We start from the raw sequence: 18,586 nt of genomic DNA on the forward strand, positions 1-18,586 counted from the left end.
ATGTTGTTTTTGATGAAATTGTGAACCTTGAGGAGAATCCTCTTGAGTCAAATAAAACAAATGTAGGTGATGAAGAATATCTTAAATAAGCTCTTGATGAGATGTACCTAAATGAGAATCCACTTGTTGAACCTGAAGATCTTGCCAAAAGCTGAAAATCACCTAGAGGATTGTCGCTGGAAAATGTTATTGGAGATATATCAAAGGGAGTAGTAACTAAAAATATGTCAAATTTTTGCATGATTGTTGCTTTTGTTTCACAAATAGAACCCAAAAATGTAGAAGAAGCTCTTCATGACGATCAATGGTGCATTGTAATGCAAGAAGAGCTGAATCAATTTCAAAGGAATGAAGTCTGGGAACTCATTCCTAGGGATGATTCACACCAAGTCATAGGAACAAAGTGGGTATTCAGAAACAAGCTGGATGAAGATGGAAACATCACCAAGAATAAAGCCAGACTTCTAGCAAAAGGTTTCAGACAAGAAGAAGCCAGACTAGGGATGATTAACACCAAGTCCCCTTTTGTATGATTGTCATGTTATTATGTCATTGTAATTTTTTCTCATTACATAATTCTTTTTTATTCAGGTTTTCTTTGTAAATTGTTGGTGTATTTGGATGCTTATTATAACTTTTTAATTGTAGGCTGCAAAAATGGTATTATGTCCTTTTGAAAGTTATGATTTGGTATGCAAAAATGGATACGTAGCACATTACTTAAGAGTGGACTTGAACGGCAAAAGCAGAAGACAAGTCAAAATGTTGAAGCAAGATTTTGATGATGATAAAAGAAACCTAAAAGTCATCTGGAAGTCAATATGAAGAACAAGTGTTTTTATGTTTAAAGTTATCTTGTAAACTATTTTGACAGTATTTAGAATAGTTTAGAATAAACAGCAAGATCGAAATTCTGATATTTCTGGAAAAACCAATGTGATAATCGATTATCACTTAGGATAATCGATTATTCTGAACTGAGTTCAATTTTTCAGAAAAACACTGGAATAATCGATTATCACCTCTGATAATCGATTATCTACTCAAAGTTTTGTTTTCAGAAAGCACACTGGAATAATTGATTATCACTAGTGATAATTGATTATCTTTGTCAGTTTGAACGTGACTATTCAGTTTTTGACCTAATTTTTGAAACCCCTATTTAAAGAACAATAGAGTTACTTCGAACTTACCTTTTTGAGAAGCTAGAGTGCTAGTGTTGTGACTGCAAAAAGAGTTCTCTAAGTGTTCTCAAAAGAGCTTTGGAAAACCTAATGTGGGTAGAGCGATAACTTTTCCTAAGAGGGTTTTCTAGAAGATTAAGTGTTGTTGTTGTTGCTGTTGTTGTTGTTAGGAAAGCTAAGGTCAAGATTCTCTGTGTGATTCAAAGAAAGGTGTTCATCTCTTGTGTCTTCAAGAGAGGTGTTTTCTTTCCCTATTCTTTTGTTATTTGATTGTAATCTGATAGTTGTTAGTGATTGAGTTAATATCTTAATTTGAAGAGATTAACAACTAGACGTAGGATCTTTTGATTTGAACCAGTATAAATATTTGTGTCAATTCTTCTTCTCTATCTCTTTATTTTATCTACTATTGCTTTTAAAGGAATTGATATATAAATTAATTGGTACATTTTTAGAAAAAATTTTAAGTATTAATTTTAATATTAAAACCAATTCACCCCCCTCTTGATTTTTGTCCAATGCCAAACATTTTATTGCACGATACCAACACACTCCTCCTTTGTACCATGATGATTACATTTTAATCACATTTAGAAAATATAATATTAGCTTTCTTAATTGATATTATCTATGTTTTAGCTGAAATAAATGACAAAAATCACTTTTCAAGCCTTGATAGGCAATAAAGAGTCTAACCAAATGATTGGTCTATTAAAAATTCATTAGACAATCTAATGGTTCTCTGAACATTTTAACTTGTCTTTTATGAAGCTAAAGGATAATTGAAGTCACAAATAATCTAGTTTGTTGATACAACCTAGTTTTATTATAGCAAATGGTTTATTGAATTGTGATAAATAGTCTTTAAGCACGCTAACAAAGTGTACAGGGGTGGTCGAGTGTGTTGTTAAGGCCGATATATATTCAACCTAAGGGGAAGTCAGTCAAGTTATACCCGGCCCAATGGTATAGAGGGAGGAGATGTACATTGCCAAAGGGAAGCGCATGAGGGACCCAGATGGATGGTGATGACCGGTTGGCGCAAAGAGAAGTTGGGAACATCCCGTCCAACATGGCCGACTACTACTCGACCCAACAAGCTGAGTATATTGTGGCCCAGATAAGAGGGTAAGTCAATCTTGGCCTGATGAGGGGGTAAGCAACGCAATCCCAAGCGGAATATGATAGTATAATGATATTTTGAGTTCGAGACAGTTGCAGTGGGATATTTATGGGGTTTATCAGCATTTATATATGAAAGAATAAAACGACCTTGCGAGCAATGAAGTTAGAATCAAAGCCAGGTAATATAAAGTAGGGTGGAATGTTCGAAGGTAAGTAGGACTAACTCAACTCAATTTCAATACATACGCTATATTGAAACATTACTAACTTGAACGTCAGAGTACTTATAGGTACCCCACCTCTAGGAGTGCAGTTCAGAAGTTGTTCAGAGGTGAGTCCCAAGAGTTAGTGGTAGAAGTTGGAAGGCTCTTGAGATAGTTTGGTTCCGATCAAAAACACAGAATTTGAATTGCTAATTTGAATTAAGCAATTTTATTTAAAAAATTATGCGAGCAAGATAATCATGGAAATAAACAATTATTCTAATTGTAATATTGGATATTGTTCGAGTTAATTCCTTAAGTAGAAAAAGAAGAAATTATATTTTGAAAATATCATTAGAACTTTCCTTATAAAGTATTTTATGCCAAAAAGGATGAAGATACACGATTGGTGTTGCAAATTTATAAAATAGCTTCAAAGATTATTATCCTAAAGCAGTGATCAAGGATGAGGAAAAGGGAATCCATCACATGTTACTGTATAAATTGCTCTTTATATTTCACTTGTCTATTTTCTCTTTTGTAATTCTTTTTCTTGTCTTCCACATGAAAGGATAGACCTTTCTGGATTGATTCTTTTGAGTTCAAATAAATTGTGAGGTTTTCTACAAATCATTTTCATTTGTATAATTTTTGTAATAAAGTGTGTTTATATAGTTTGTTCTTTTTAATATTGATTTTGTCCATTGGAATTGTTTTTTAACATTGGTTAAAAATTCAATTCTAACCTTTTTATTGGAATCCTTGTTAGTTTGCTTAATTTTAACAATCCTATTTGATTAATTTAAGTGGTAACAAAATACTAATCCTTTTGAGTTCAAATTATTGTTCTTGGAATTGTCTTGAATTCTTCTTGAGAATCCACTTTGGTCTTTAATTGGAGTTATTTTAGCTTGTTTAATTCTAACAATCTCTTCTTTACCTAATTCAAGAGACAAAAAGGTATAAATCTCAAACATAAACACTTGAAATCATGAGAAATACTCAATTAAAGTTAAGTCATACATGATGGTATTGCTATAATATATTAAAAAGTGGATTTTGATCTAACTCAATGTTATGAAGTCAATATAGAAGAAAAATTTTATACTCATATATCCTAGCAAAATTTGTTAAACATCTACAAAATTTCGTGCTTAAAATATTCAATCATTGATGTGATGAAATACATTAAAGATTTGTTATTAACTAAATATTTCATCAAATTATATATATATATATATATATATATATATATATATATATATATATATATATATATATATATATATATATATATATATATATATATATATATATATATATATAAAAGTAAACCCAAACTTTAACTTGTCAACTAATTGTGTAGCATTAAGTTAGGTAAAGAAATCACTGTCTAACAAGATTCAAGTTTTAAAAGATTCTTAATATTCTTGACATCTTGACATTGTTCATAACAAAACCTTTTGATATTCTCGAATACTATACTCAGACAATGAGTGATAACAATGTATGAGTGAGGATCAGACCAAAAACATGTATATATGTATATTTGAATGCTCATAGGTAAAACACGAAATGTGTATTAGCGTAAGTTTTTAAGGTGAACTTAATTTGTGAGCAAAGCATATATGTCTTTGTAAGACTAAATGAATTGTTTGTGTACAACACAAAATTTCACAAGGCAGAACAAATAGCTTATATCCAAAATGGGATAAATGAACAATGTCCAAAGATGTTTTTTCTTGCCTGCAAAACAAATACATTAAAAATATAGAAGATCTTTTCAGAGTAAATCTTATATTTAACTTATGTCCAATATGGGATAAATGAGTGATGTCCAACTCACTTCTCTTGAGTCCAAAACATATACGATAAAAATATTAAAGATCTAAATCTTACATTTCTAAATCAAGGATTTTTTATACAATGATTTATATTAAATTTTTTTATCATCCCAAAGCCAGACTAGCACAAGAATACCATCCACAAGAGCTCCAATAATAATCTTTGTAACAGTGAAGATCGATGCACTAGGAAAGAATCAATTGTATTGAGAAATTAAGTCAGAGAAAGTTCGAAAAATTGTTTTATGCTCTGACAAAACTAACTCAAAGAAAGAAAAAAGTGTGTTCCCTTCTAATAGACTCCAAACTATCATAACAGCTACAATTATCAACATAATATATAAATGTTTCAAAGAAAGAAGAAATGGAACTTCGTGAATACAAGTGCAAAAATATATCTTTATAATACTCTGAGTGCCAAAACACCGGAACAAAAACACCCAAATTTAAGTTTTACCTTTACAAAATCAAAGTTAGCATATGTAACTTGGTGCATATAATCACTTTATGAGTTGTAAGAATCAAGCATTCTTTATTCTTTGAAACTTAAAACAACTTAAATATTTAGACCTCTGAAATAATATAAATTAGAACTGTAAATGATTAAATGTAACCCGTTTAGACAACTATACTCTGAATGATCTACCTAGGGTCATGAGATATTTTTCAAAACCTAAAGAGGCTAAATATTCTCCCACTCTTGGCTTATGCAAAGACATACAAAGACATGCTTAAAAGTGCAAAGAGGTCTGCAAGAGACTAATATAACAAGTTTCAAGTTAGATAAATATGTTTCACCTCTTTCTTGGAGAAAGAGGATCAAAAAATTCATAATGATGTTTCTTACTAATCGGATCATCCATATAATATACAAAAAAGGAACTCCAGATAATTTTTCCTATCCAGTTACTCCACCACCATGAACCCTAGTTAAATTCAGGCATGATATACATTTTAGTTATTGAGATAACCCGGGTATTCTCTTTAGGATCCAGGAAAGTGTCGTAGATAAATGAAAATTGATAGACTTTAAGAATCCTGTAAGCATTGCCATTGTTTTATCAATTATAAATTCCTATCTAATAAAATGGCTGGGCCTCCTTTTGTACATTTACAAATATAATAAATTCTTAGTGCATTGAGATAAATAATTGAGAATCTTTAATATAATATAGGAGAATTTGGTGACTATAAGCTGTTCATCTGTCATTGTATGAGTCCCTCAAGTAAACAAACAACGTGTTCAAATTAATTGTTGAACACCGTGCCTGCTGCATCAGCAAACAAACTATTATGACAAGTTTGAGCACCAAAACAGAACCTACATGACCAACTCCTAATTTGGCTAAATTGTCGGCAGTTGGACTGCCTTCCCTAAGAGTGTGCTTGAAGTTAGGGTTCAAATCATGAGAGATGACACTTCTGATGTTATCCAGCAATGGTGCATAAGGACGAGTGGGAACAACATTTAAAATCTTATGTGCACAGGACCCCCCACTTTTATCAACCGAAAAGGGTTTAGAATTTAAAATTGGGCATTATGATGCCCAAGTCACCAATTCTCTAACTCCCTAAATTTGTTGTGTACTTTTCCATGCATTTTCTTTTAAGTGGATTCCTCCTCCGGGCAATATCAGAGTTTCAATATTAGTGAAGTCAGTAAAACTTACAAGATAAATGTTTTAAGAATGTACTCACAAATTTAAGTCAAACGTTCATTTAAGAATCAATATAGTTTCAGCTATAAAAGCCTAAAGTCTGACAAAAATTGAAAAACTAGATGCACAGGATTTCACTTTGAAAAATATATGTTTTTACTGTAACCAATTTCGCCAGTATGCATCAGATAATCTGACTGTGTAACATTTAAGTAAAGTCTCTAAAAACAAACTAAAAAAAATTGACTTTGGACTTTAGACGTTGCAGCTTTTTTGTGAAGAAAATTTACATATAGTACCATAGGTGTTGTTGTTCGTCAATCATATTGAGTCTCATCTTGGTAATGAACATCGTATAAAATGCATTACATGAGGTGAAACTTTAAATATGATTGCAGAACAGTACATACAATATCTATAGTACTATATGTAAGTTTCCTCCATTTGTTACCACTCCTTTTTGTATTTACAAGAAAGGATTGTCCACTAATCACCCATTTTTTTCAGCTTCAACAAGTACTGACAATCAGTGAAATTGTAAACCCGCCAAAGGGTATAATTTATACGCTAAGTAGTATGTAATTCAAAACTTGATCATAAGATAACATCTTTCAAAATTTGACTGTCCTAAATCCTCATTATAAAAAATTTTCGGCCTTACTAGCAGATTCAATATCAAGTGCAATGAGAATGCATCAGCGAATAAACTTGTCAACACATGAACTTACCTGAAGTTCAGAGATCAAGTGTAAAACCATCACATGCATTAACTTTTACAATTGTATTTCAGTTTATGAAACAAGAAATTCCAGAAATAGTATAGCACATATTTAAATCCAAACGACCATAACAAAATCTAGACACAAACAATTAATTGCTGGTAAGAAAATGAAAACGCAATGTTCTAACAAGCTAAAGAACTGTCATCATAATAAAATATAACAGGTCTAATTAACTTATCAGATATCAACGTAACAATAAAGAGGGAAATTAGATAACAAGCAAACACACACACATATCATCTACTTCGGAAAAAAACTCACAATGTAAATCACAACTCTATTGTAGTCACAAAGATAGAGAGGAGACAGTCACTAAAAATACGTCAATTTCTTGAATCTCTTAAGAGATTGCAAATATTAGATACAAAATGGGTTTGTTGCAGAACAAAATTATGGTTCTTTCAAAATTAGAATGTCCGCAATCCTCATTCTAAACATTTCCCTGCCCTCCTAGCAGGTTCATAATCAAATGCAAAGAGAAAGCATCAGTGAATAAACTTGTCAACAAAGGAACTTACCTGAAGTTCAGAGATCAAGTGTAAAACCATCATATGCATTAACTTTTCACTGGTATTTCAGTTTATGAAGCAAGGCATTGCAAAAATATTATAGCGCATATTTAAGCTAAAACGACCACGACAAAATCTACAGACAAACAATTAAACTTGCTAGTGCAAAAACCAAAACGCAATGTTATAACAAGAAAAAATGACTGGAATCATAATAAAATTTAACAGGTCTGACTAACTTATCAGTTATCAATTTAACAACACAGGGTGAATTAGGGAACGACCAAACACGCACATAACATCTACAATGCAAAATATTCACAACGTAAATCGCAACTCTAATGTAGTCGCAACAGTAGAAAGGAAACATCACTAAACTACATCAATTTCTTGAATCTCTTACGGGATTGCAAACGTTTGATACGAAAAGGGTTAACGGCTGAACAAAATTATCGTTTTTCAATGAGAGTAGAATTAAGGAGAGGGAGAATTCAATGGATGTATAGCTGGTATTTGTATGTCAAGGAAAATAATCAAAGGATTAGATTAGCGTGTGGTGCATGGAACAATAACTAGACTGGGCAAAAGTTAGGAAAACTCAAGCTAGGTTTCTGAATGGGTGAAGAAAGGGAATATATATAAGCTATCAAAAGGGATATTGTACTGGTTGTCAAAGAAAACAAAAAATACCGTACAAATAGAGATAATTAATTTTAGTTTGAAACAAAATTAAAATAATTTCTCCACTAGTTCCCTTAAACAAGAAAAAAAAAAAACACATAATCAAAAGTTATCAAACTAGTCTTGTAAAAAAATAAAAGTGTTGAAGGTGTAGAGTTTTTTTTAATAAATATTAGTGTATGTGTCCAAATTTAATATTCAAAATTCAAATTCATCTTTGTAATATTTGTTGTGACTTGAGATTTACATTGGTGACATTATCTAAATATTTAATAAAAAATTATTAACTCACCATTTTATTTTGTAGTGATCCTATGATCAATTGTTTATTTTTGACGGAAACATATCATGTTGTGATGTAAAGAAGAAAAAAAATTCATAATATTTCATATATATATATATATATATATATATATATATATATATATATATATATATATATATATATATATATATATATATATGCATGTTTATAATAATATCTTAATTTTTAGGATACTACTCCAAGAGCATAAACCATATAAACTGAATTTAATACCTTTAGAATAGATTCTCACATGCATAAATAACCAAAATTTGGTGAATTGAATAATGTAAAACTAACAAAGGTTATATTTGACCAATCTTTTGTAGTTAAAAAATTACATTAAACTTAAAAGAAAATAAATAGAAGTTGTTTGATAATTTTATATTGTTTATGTGTTGTTGTTTTTAATCCGAAACGTGTTTGATAATATTTTTATGTATATTTTAAACTATTTCTTTCATTAGTATTTGAATTAAGTTCATTGCGTGATAATAAAAACATATAAAAGCATTAAGTTGTATACCTTTAAAATTTGAAAATAAGATTTATACTTAAGAAAAGAATGCATTATTTAATAAAAGTAGTAGAAAAATGACACTTTGTTTTGCCGCATGGCTACTTGGTGAAGATGGTCTGTTTCCGCTGCATTTTGAGCTCATGTATTCACAAGTTCGTTACCTTGTCTTTACTGTTCAAATATCAACTATTGTCTCTATTGTACTCCCAAACAACTTACTTTATTTTCCCTTTGGCATACTAGATCACCCGTGTATTGATGTTTTTCATAATGTTTTTAAATGTTGTAATATATCTCTACCAAATATAACAACTTTTGGTTTTTTGTGTACCATGTTATATGAGAAAGTTTCATCAATCTTTTTCTCAACCCTGTCAACCTTTACAACTTGTCTTTTGTGATATTTTGGCCCTTCACATGTTCAATCTTCTATGGGCTACAATTATGTTTCTTTTGTCAATGCACGTAGCATAGTACCATAGATACTCAGATTTATTCTCTAAAAGACAAATCTAAGACCTTACATATATTTAAACAATTTAAAGTCTATCATGAATGGTAATTAGATCAGGAAATTAAAGAAGTACAATCATTTTCGGGTGGAGGGGTAAATTTAAACCTTTTACTCAATATTTTTTTTTCATTCATCATCATCAAATTTGTCCTCATACTTTCAATCAAAATAGTGCATTTGAACGTAAACATTGTAATATTCTTGAAAGAAAAATTATATTTTGATTCCTATTTCTTGACTCTCATCCTTTACTTTCTAACATTGCTTAGTGTGAGTGATTAATTCTTTCAAAGAAAAATATAGTGATACATTAATCAATGACCGTCACTAAGTCATGTCAGGAACTAAAGGATGAAAGTCAAAAAATATGAGTCATAGTATCATTATTCTTATTGGAATGGATCTTATCCTTCTTTCTCAAGCTTATCTTTTTATCTCCTTTTAGGATCACACTTTTACCACCACTGTTGATGAAGGCTTGATCCCTACCAATGATGATGGCCCATGGCACATGCTTAGAAGAAAGGGAGTTCATTGATCCTTTCCTTTACTTTTATTTTCTTTAGTTTAAAATTCCATTAAGTTGGCTTGGTTGACTATTTTTAAGTTGACTTGTTGACCTTGACTTTGGGTTGACTTGTTGACTCAAAAGATTAGCTTAACCTTAAACCAACATGCTAATAAATTCCTTAATTTGCTTTTATAGGAATAAGAAAGGAAGAGGACCACCTAGGAGACACTTGACATCCTAAGGAAGTGAGAGAAGGAACAAGATTTTCTAGAAGCATCTAGAAAGGGGGGGCTATATACCTTGGACACCAAGTCTTCTAGAAAGTTCTAGAACCCTCCTTTGGGAGCCTTGGCCATGAAGACTTGCCACCTAGATGGCTTGGACGAAAATTCACCCATATGCACCCTAGGATGACCTACTTTTTAAAACATGCTAGGTTTCTTTTGTAATCTTTTAACTTAGTTGTTTTGCTAAGGGGACTTCTAACACTTGTAGAGGGGTTGAACATTTTGGAGAATTTATACACTTTGTGTTTCAACCTTTTGTGAGAGCATTCCTCCTTAGGGAGTGGAGTTCTTTCAAGCCTTATCTTGCCTTGGCAAGTGGCGGCATACACCACTCATCTTCAAGGTTGCCATGACTTCTTCTAGTCTAGCCTTGTAGTGGCGTGAATCCTCCATTCCTCCCCTTTCCATTGCTTTTCATTTTAAGTTTCTTTACTCTTCTTGGTTTTTATTGTTTCTATTATATGCTTTTCCTTTCAGTTTCTTACTCTCCATCAATCCATTCTCCTCCTCTCTAGAACCTTGGAAAAAAACCTTTACATCTAGATAGCTTGCTATCTTAATATCCAGTGGGGATTTTCTTGGTTTTCTTAATCAAACATCACCATATTCATTAATCTTCTAAAAGGAACAAAATAATCCTACATCAACTGTTTACATTATTAACATACTTCCTTCTTTTATTGTCTCATTCTATACCACATATCACCCTCTTTCACAAATATATCAACTATAATTTCTTCAAAATATTTAGTCGTGTTTGTTATCTCCATACTCTCCCTATAATACCAATAAACTGCAATTTGCAATTTCGTTCAATTGCGTATACATTCCTAGGTCATTTCTCATGTCATAAAGGATACAAATGTCTTAATTCAAATGGCAAGATCTTTTTTTTAGGATCTAAACCCTCCCAATATTTTCTTCTTGGAATAATTCCCTCTATTGTCAACTCTCGCACTCAACATGCTACTCAATAATTTTCCATTGTTAATGCTTCTATTATGTTTAATCCTTTAATTACAGCCTTTCAGTTCCTATTGTTTCTTCATCTCCTATCCAAACACATTCCAAAATTGGTATGGTTAAACCATGATGATTTCCTACTTCATTTCTCATTGTTGTATAACCATCTACCGTCAAGTAAGACTTACCATCTTCTCCTTGGTGCCAATGCAAGTTGAATATGATGCTTTAATGGTTAATCATACATGATCTTTCGATGCTCTTCCTCTTGGATGATCTGCAATAGGTTTCAAATGAGTGTTTCACATTAAAGAAAACTCAGACGATACTATTAACAAGTATAAAACTCATTTAATGACTAAGGATTTCATAAAAAAATTGGGCATGACATTTTTTAGACTTTCTTTCTAGTTGTAAAGCCTATTAGTGTTTAATTGATTCTCACTTTAGCTCTTATAAATAATTGGTCCATGTAACATATTGGTATCTATAATGCTTTCTTAAATTACATTCTACAAAAAAGATGTTTACATGGCTTAACCCTTTAGTCTTCAAATTATAGCATGGAAAAAGGTTTTGACGACTATTTAACAACTTTTATAAGATAAAGTAGTCTTAACAAAAGTTAACTATTATATTATATTTATAGAAGAGAGAAAAAATGAATAATAATAAAAAATAATATTAAATGGTAGTAAACAAAATGTATAGTATCAAAATACTAATGTCCTTATTGTTTGTAAACTTTAAATTTCTATATATGACTTAAAACATGTTCCAAAAGCCGGTTATGACTAACCGACTTATATTCCGATTAGTTTTGGGTTTGTTCAAATGTGAACGTCTTTATTAATACTTAAAATTGTTGCTAACTCTATTCATGTAGATGAGATAATTTTCACTAGCACCTCTACTTCACTATTGCAATTTCTTATTTATAAACTACATTTTGGTTTTTCTCTCAAACAACTTAGTGATCTTGAATATTTTTTGGACATTGGGGTAAAATATCTCTCCTTTTTTTATCAAACAAAGTATGTTTGTGATATGCTTAACAAAGTTATGTAAGCAACTAAGAACATATCCACTCCCCTCCAAAGAGGTTTTTATCTTTCAACGTTATTGATTTTGCTTTTGACGTCAAAACTAAATGTTATTGATTATAGATTTCTGTTAAATATATTTTATTTTAAAATCTGTTAGTTTGATATATAGTTCGTATCAACTCTGTTTTTCTGTTACGCTCATTTTCATTCTTTATATCTTCTTGTTCCCTATATACAGGGCATTCATTGAACCCTGACATGAATATCAAGAATCAATTTTCTTCCTCTTAATTCTCTACTAGTTCTATTTTCTTTTCACACCGAAGATTACTTTCTAACCGTACTCAATCCTCGTTGTAAAACATTTTTCTGTCATCCAGAAGGTTCATAATCCAGTTCAAAGAAAAAGCATCAAGATAAGTTGTAGAAACATCATTTGTATTAACTTTGCCCTTAGTTTTTCATATTATGAAGCAAGACAACCAAGAAATAATACAGGACAAGTATATATTTAAACGAGCATGGAAAAATCTAGACACCAACAACTAAACTTACAGGTACAAAAACTACAATACAATGTTATGATTAACAAAAAGACTTTTATCATAGTAAAATCGAACTAGTCTAGTGTAGATTTAGTTTAATTAATTTTTTATAGTTATAATTAAAATATTCAAAATAATTAAGTTGTACATTTAACATTTTAATTATGGAAAATGTAAAATATATTTTTAATTAATAAAGTAACATCAATTATGTTTTAGGAATATTTCATTATAGTATTTATAACATAAATTAAATAAGATTTTAATACTTAAAAAAATATACGTGTTTAGTGTCATTAATTTATTTTACAAATTTAATTTTTCTAATACCAATAGAAAATTAACACTTAAACAAAATTCATACTAAATTATGTATATATTTTAACGAAGTTTATCTATTTAAATTAATATTACGAAGCAAAATCCTTTTTTTTCTTTTTCCAGTGAAACTGAATAATTAATTTTTGAAATAATTTAATTATTTTGACCATTTTGAATTAGGTATTCTTTAAGATTTTTTTTTAGGAAGTGTAAGAATTAAAGAGACTGCAGTTTCCCTCTCCCCCACTTGGAGTTGAGAAAACCTAGGAGTCGTCACCCCTGCAACACGACCACACTCTTTTCTTCCTCTCAGACTCATCCCTCGCTGTAAAGTTAGTGTTTTTTCCAATTTCAGAAGCAAAGATCCAAGCTTGGAGAACAAAAATGTTATACATAATTGGTTTAGGATTGGGTGATGAACAAGATATCACTTTGAAGGGTTTGGAAGCTGTGAAGAAGTGCCACAAGGTTTATATGGAAGCTTACACTTCCCTCCTCTCCTTTGGTCTCTCCACCAATGGCATCTCCAACTTGGTACCATCTTTTATCTCCCATTCCTTTCTCATCCCATTATTCTTTCCCACTCCTTCAAATTTCACTCTTTTCATCTTCTTAGGAAAAACTATACGGTAAACCCATTATTCTTGCCGACAGAGAAATGGTAGAAGAAAAGGCCCATGAAATTCTTGCAGAAGCTCAGCATGACCACGTTGCTTTTCTCGTCGTTGGGGACCCTTTTGGGTATGCTATTACTTTCTTTTCAATGCAACATTTTCTTCCATCATATTATTCACAGTTTGATTGATTTGGTGTTTTTTTCCCAGGGCTACCACTCACACTGATCTTGTTGTTCGAGCCAAGAAGATGGGAATTGAAGTCAAAATAGTGCACAATGCGTCTGTGATGAATGCTATTGGAATTTGTGGTCTGCAACTTTACCGATATGGGGAGACTGTTTCTATACCTTTTTTTACCGAGACATGGAGACCTGATAGCTTCTATGAAAAGATTCAGAGAAACCGACTCATGGGACTGCACACTCTTTGCTTGTTAGGTTACTATCTGTTATCTGTGCTTTAGAATTTGCTGGGATAATCTTCTCTGTAAACGCTTGTGAGGGAAGAAAATAAGAAGAAAACTTCAATTAAGTTTGAAACTTGCTCCTGCTAGCTTCCTAATAAGTTAGTTTTTAATAAATGTATGAGCTAATTTTAGTTTATGTAGAAACTTATTTTGTTTTATTTATATTTGTATTAGTTTATTTCTGTAGATATAATGAACCTGATGTCTACTCTTGTACTTACATCACGCTCTAATGCATTATAGTCTGATTCGGCAGGTACTATATGAAACAGTGTGATTATGTTGTGAGTGCTTTTTCCTTCATTGCTGATTAGTGAACTCAAAAACTCTTTTACTAAACTTGTTATCTTCTGCTTCTTGGAATGTATTGTTAAAGCCTAGAGTGTGGCGTAAATATCTAAAAGATAGTTAGCGTAATAGTTTGTTTTTTTATTCAATAATATGTTCAAAAAGATTGTACCATCTGAAGTTAAGGACATTAAAGGTTCTTCCTTTTTGTTTATTGAGAGAGCTAATATAATTTCCATTTGGTGTGGTTACAGATATTCGCGTGAAGGAGCCCACACTGGAATCTTTGTGCAGGTTGGTTTTCAAAATAGTAATTTTTTTTTCTCCTGTTACTCGCGTAGGTATTGCTGAAGTTCTGTCAGTAATTGTGATGTTCTGGTGGTATCATGACATTCATTAAATTATTTATTTTGAGGCTTTTCTTTGTATGTTTCATGTATCCTTTTTATTGTGGTTATTTCAGAGGGAAAAAAGCCTATGAACCACCCAGATATATGACGATAAACACAGCCATTGAGCAGCTTTTGGAGATTGTGCAAGATCGTGAAGAATGTGGTGAGTTTCTAAGCATTTACACTAGTAGTTTTGATAAATTTCAACTGTAAATTATTTGCTTCTTGATTGCATTAATTTCAAATATTTTTAGACCTTTGAACTTTGGGCTGGATACCTTATTACTTCTTGAATGTTTGAATCCATTCCCATTCCCACATACATTCATAAGTTGCCATGCTTTTGTAATCTGCTCTCTTGGCTGCGTATTTGTGAAGGTGAAATAGTATAACAATTTCTAATCTGGAGAATTTATCAATTCCTTCCCCTCTTTGCCTTGTAGCCTATACTGAGGATACCGAGTGTGTTGGGCTTGCACGGCTTGGTAGTGAAGATCAGATGATAGTAGCTGGAACAATGAAGCAGTTACAGTTAATTGATTTTGGAGCACCTTTACATTGCCTTGTCATAGCTGGCAATACCCATCCTGTGGAGGAAGAGATGCTGGATTTTTACAGATGCAGGACATAGATACTTATGACAGCAGGACCAGTTTAATTTAGCAAAAGGGACTTACTTTTTTTTTTTTTTTGTTGAAGGAGCCCTTGTGTTTTTGCTCTTTATGTACAACTTTTTGGTTTCTAATCAAGGCTAAAAAAAGTTAACTAAAATTTATTGGTGGATGGAGAGTTTATGGGTCTTGAAATGTATTCAGCCCCCGAAAAGTGATTATTTTCTCAGTTGTAACTATATATCCAATTGAAATTGGTACCTATGTTATTTTGCTTTCTATCAGATCCTATGTTCTAGTCTTTGCTTAGTTTGTTAAATAATTTGGTTTGTGATGTTCTGCATAGCCTAGTTTGCTGTTGATATTTTTGGTTTCTATAACAACTCGTGTTATGAGTATTTCTATTGATTTATTTTGTTTCTTAAATTCGACCTATAACGATAAGGATACCATTATAAAATTGTTTCTTTTTGTGAACAAAATTATGCTAAATAAAGTGTAACCTGGTAGTGGCAAGTATTCGAACAATGAATGAATTAACTTCAAATTCTGAAAAATATAACTTCCATAAACTTTGGAACACAAATAAGTTAAATTTAAATTGAAGTAATATAAAATTATTTTATCTTTTAAGGCAATGGTAAGAGAAAATATTTGATAAATTTAGGAGAAGAATGAATTAATGATACCGATACCGACTGAAATAACAAATAATGGTCAATTGTAAATAGTTAGTTTAAAAAAACACATTAGCACCTTGTTAGCAGATTCCACACTTATCACATGAATAAAACTTCATGTGTAACAATTTCTCAATGAGATTAAGTGGCACATAACATCGACATATGAACTACAACTTAACTGTTTTGGACACAACCATCAGATCTCCTCCTAGTCAACCATATCAGAGTGTCGTTTTGCTTCTCCCGTACCATAGACATATAGAAGCAGAAACAAATTTCATGGAAAAACTATGTGACTTGGTTCCAAGTTCCATTGATGTAAAATTGACAACTCATCTATTGATGTAAAGAGCCTTTCGCTTGTTATTCTGATATTCTTGCCATCAGAAGCTATTCTTGTCTAACTTACCTGAGATATTGCTTGAATTTGATTAATCTCTGCTTCCTATGCATGCAATTTTTCTTCCAACATCATGTAGAACTGAGTTGACAGGATCAGGACAACAAATAAAAATTCATAATAAACAGAAATGATTCCAAAAAATAACAGTTAACAGGATCGAGGGACAGCAAATAAAAGTCATACACATAAAACATTAATCATGTAAGTTTTACACTCTCCATTGATGTTGAAACTGTAATCTTGGTGGGAGGATGCATGGACTCAAAAGAAAATACGTGGGAAAGCACACAACAAATTTGGGGAGTTAGAGAGAGGTGATATTCACTTCAAATATTCTCTGCAAGAATGCCTAAAATGATGCAGAATGGTTATTTTCAGAATCTAGATGATGCAAGTACACAAGGGAACTAAAATGCAGAAATTTATGATGTAATGCATGTAACAAGTCTAATTTATCCTAATAATGAGTATTATGCAGTTATAACGCTAAATGGAATGCAAGAACTCTAAATCATGCATGTGAACCTAAAACTAGCAGATTTGACAGCACATGTACACATGTTTAAGACCAAATCTGCTTTCTTATAATGCTTATCCAGAAAATACACATGCAGTGATTGGAACAAGTTTAAAGTGATATCTATGAATGGATAATGCAAGCTAAAAGCAATGAATGTATGCATGGCTAAAAACCTATTGCTGAAACCTGAATTTTACAGATTTACAAAACGTGATGCAGATATGAAGATTCCACATAAATTCTGTCCAAAATGCTATCCGATGCAGAATGAAAAAAAAAATACTATGAATGGAGATAAACTGCAGATGCAATGGTTCCTACACATCTAGAATAATGAGATGAGATGACATTTAATCATGTAAGAAATGCACAGAATCTAAAATCACTTCTTGATCCTAAGGGTGGCAGTAACCTTCGTGACAGCCTACGTATGAACTGTAAACTCAGATTTCTTGTGATGTAACCATGCTATACAAAATGTAATGTGTGAAATTGAACAAGTACCAAATGATGTTAGAATATGAAAGCTGTATGCTAAACATGGATGTTATGCGTATGATCATGAATAACATCTAAATCTGTCAATGACAGCATTATGGATTTAACTATGAAATCAGCATTTTATGCACCAAATTGATTCAACTAGGCTACCAAGGTTGCAAACAGAATTTTAATTTTATTTTGCTGCTTTAACTTCTTTGAGTAGTGTTGGTTAGGCTTTCTTTTGTATTTTAAAAGTTAGTTCTGATTTAGATAGTTTCTTTAGTTTCTTTTGCAGTTTTAACAGTAATTTTTTTAGATTAGTTCTTTTGTTAATGTCTAGCTTTAACCTTGTTCTGTTCTGATTTAGTACGAAATTTTAGGAGTATAGTTAAATTTCAAGTTTCTGTTTTACTTTAGTAGATTCTTGTATATTTGGTTTTGTTTGATCATTTCTAAACTGTCTAAATAAAGATTTGGTTAATTTTAGTAGTATTAGAGGTCTGTTTCTGTCTTATGCTTACTTTAGTTACTAAATAGTGTAGTTTGAAGTGTATTTCTAGGTTCACATAGTTATGTTTTGCAGTTTTTATTTTCTTGAGTAGATAAGGGTAGTTTTAGGTTAGTTTGATGAATTAGAATTTGTTGGCATAGTTATTTTACTGTTTTGGTAGTGTTAAGAGTAGACATTAGATTTAGTGCATTTTTTTAGTTCATTTTTATTAGTTTTAGTGCATTTTCAGATTTTAATAGTCAGATGTAGTATTTCTTTTCTGTTTTAAGTAACTAGCATAGTTCTTATCTTACGTTTATCATTTTAAACTAGTCCAGGATGCTCTTTTACTTTTTCCATTAGTAGTATAGTACAGTTTCAGATTTAAGCTTAGTTTTAGCATATGTTTTAGGTTCTTAACAGTGATATTTAGATTCTTTTAGTAAATCTAGTTTTTAATTTTATTTTTAGCTTCCTTTTACCATTTAAAATTTGTTTGGACAGCTGCATTGCATTCTACTTTTCTGATTAAGTACAGTTTTAGTTTTTAGGCTAGTTTAGTATGCTTTTCTTAGGTTTTTATGGTGAATTTTTGCAGTATGCTGTTAGTAGTAGTTAGCCTAGTTTCTAGTGATC

General features: G+C 31.2%; 1 protein-coding gene and 2 non-coding genes across 3 annotated transcripts; 1 reads left to right on the forward strand and 2 right to left on the reverse strand.

The window, feature by feature from the left end:
• Window positions 1-6,705: 6,705 nt before the first annotated feature.
• Window positions 6,706-6,769, reverse strand: LOC114179986. The gene has a single exon (XR_003603566.1). It is a non-coding gene; the product is annotated as a small nucleolar RNA snoR101 (small nucleolar RNA).
• A 508-nt stretch (window positions 6,770-7,277) lies between these two features.
• LOC114179984 lies at window positions 7,278-7,341 on the reverse strand. Its single transcript, XR_003603564.1, has one exon. It is a non-coding gene; the product is annotated as a small nucleolar RNA snoR101 (small nucleolar RNA).
• Window positions 7,342-13,214: 5,873 nt separating this feature from the next.
• On the forward strand, window positions 13,215-15,674 carry LOC114176477 (probable diphthine methyl ester synthase). Its single transcript, XM_028061525.1, has 6 exons — window positions 13,215-13,531; window positions 13,614-13,738; window positions 13,822-14,051; window positions 14,623-14,662; window positions 14,832-14,923; window positions 15,204-15,674. The coding sequence occupies exons 1-6, from the start codon at window positions 13,382-13,384 to the stop codon at window positions 15,389-15,391; spliced, it is 825 nt and encodes a 274-aa protein (XP_027917326.1). The 5' UTR covers window positions 13,215-13,381; the 3' UTR covers window positions 15,392-15,674.
• The last annotated feature ends 2,912 nt before the right edge of the window (window positions 15,675-18,586 follow it).

The sequence above is a fragment of the Vigna unguiculata genome, chromosome 3, assembly GCF_004118075.2.
Source record: "Vigna unguiculata cultivar IT97K-499-35 chromosome 3, ASM411807v1, whole genome shotgun sequence".
In the NCBI taxonomy this organism is placed as follows: Eukaryota; Viridiplantae; Streptophyta; class Magnoliopsida; order Fabales; family Fabaceae; genus Vigna; species Vigna unguiculata.

What these genes read in the sequence shown, in the direction of transcription:
- LOC114176477 (XM_028061525.1), top strand. Translation starts at nt 13,382, where the DNA reads ATGTTATACATAATTGGTTTAGGATTGGGTGATGAACAAGATATCACT. An exon ending in GTCGTTGGGGACCCTTTTGG is followed by an intron (nt 13,739 to 13,821) that starts GTATGCTATTAC and finishes TTTTTTTCCCAG; the next exon opens with GGCTACCACTCACACTGATC. An exon ending in ACACTGGAATCTTTGTGCAG is followed by an intron (nt 14,663 to 14,831) that starts GTTGGTTTTCAA and finishes TGGTTATTTCAG; the next exon opens with AGGGAAAAAAGCCTATGAAC.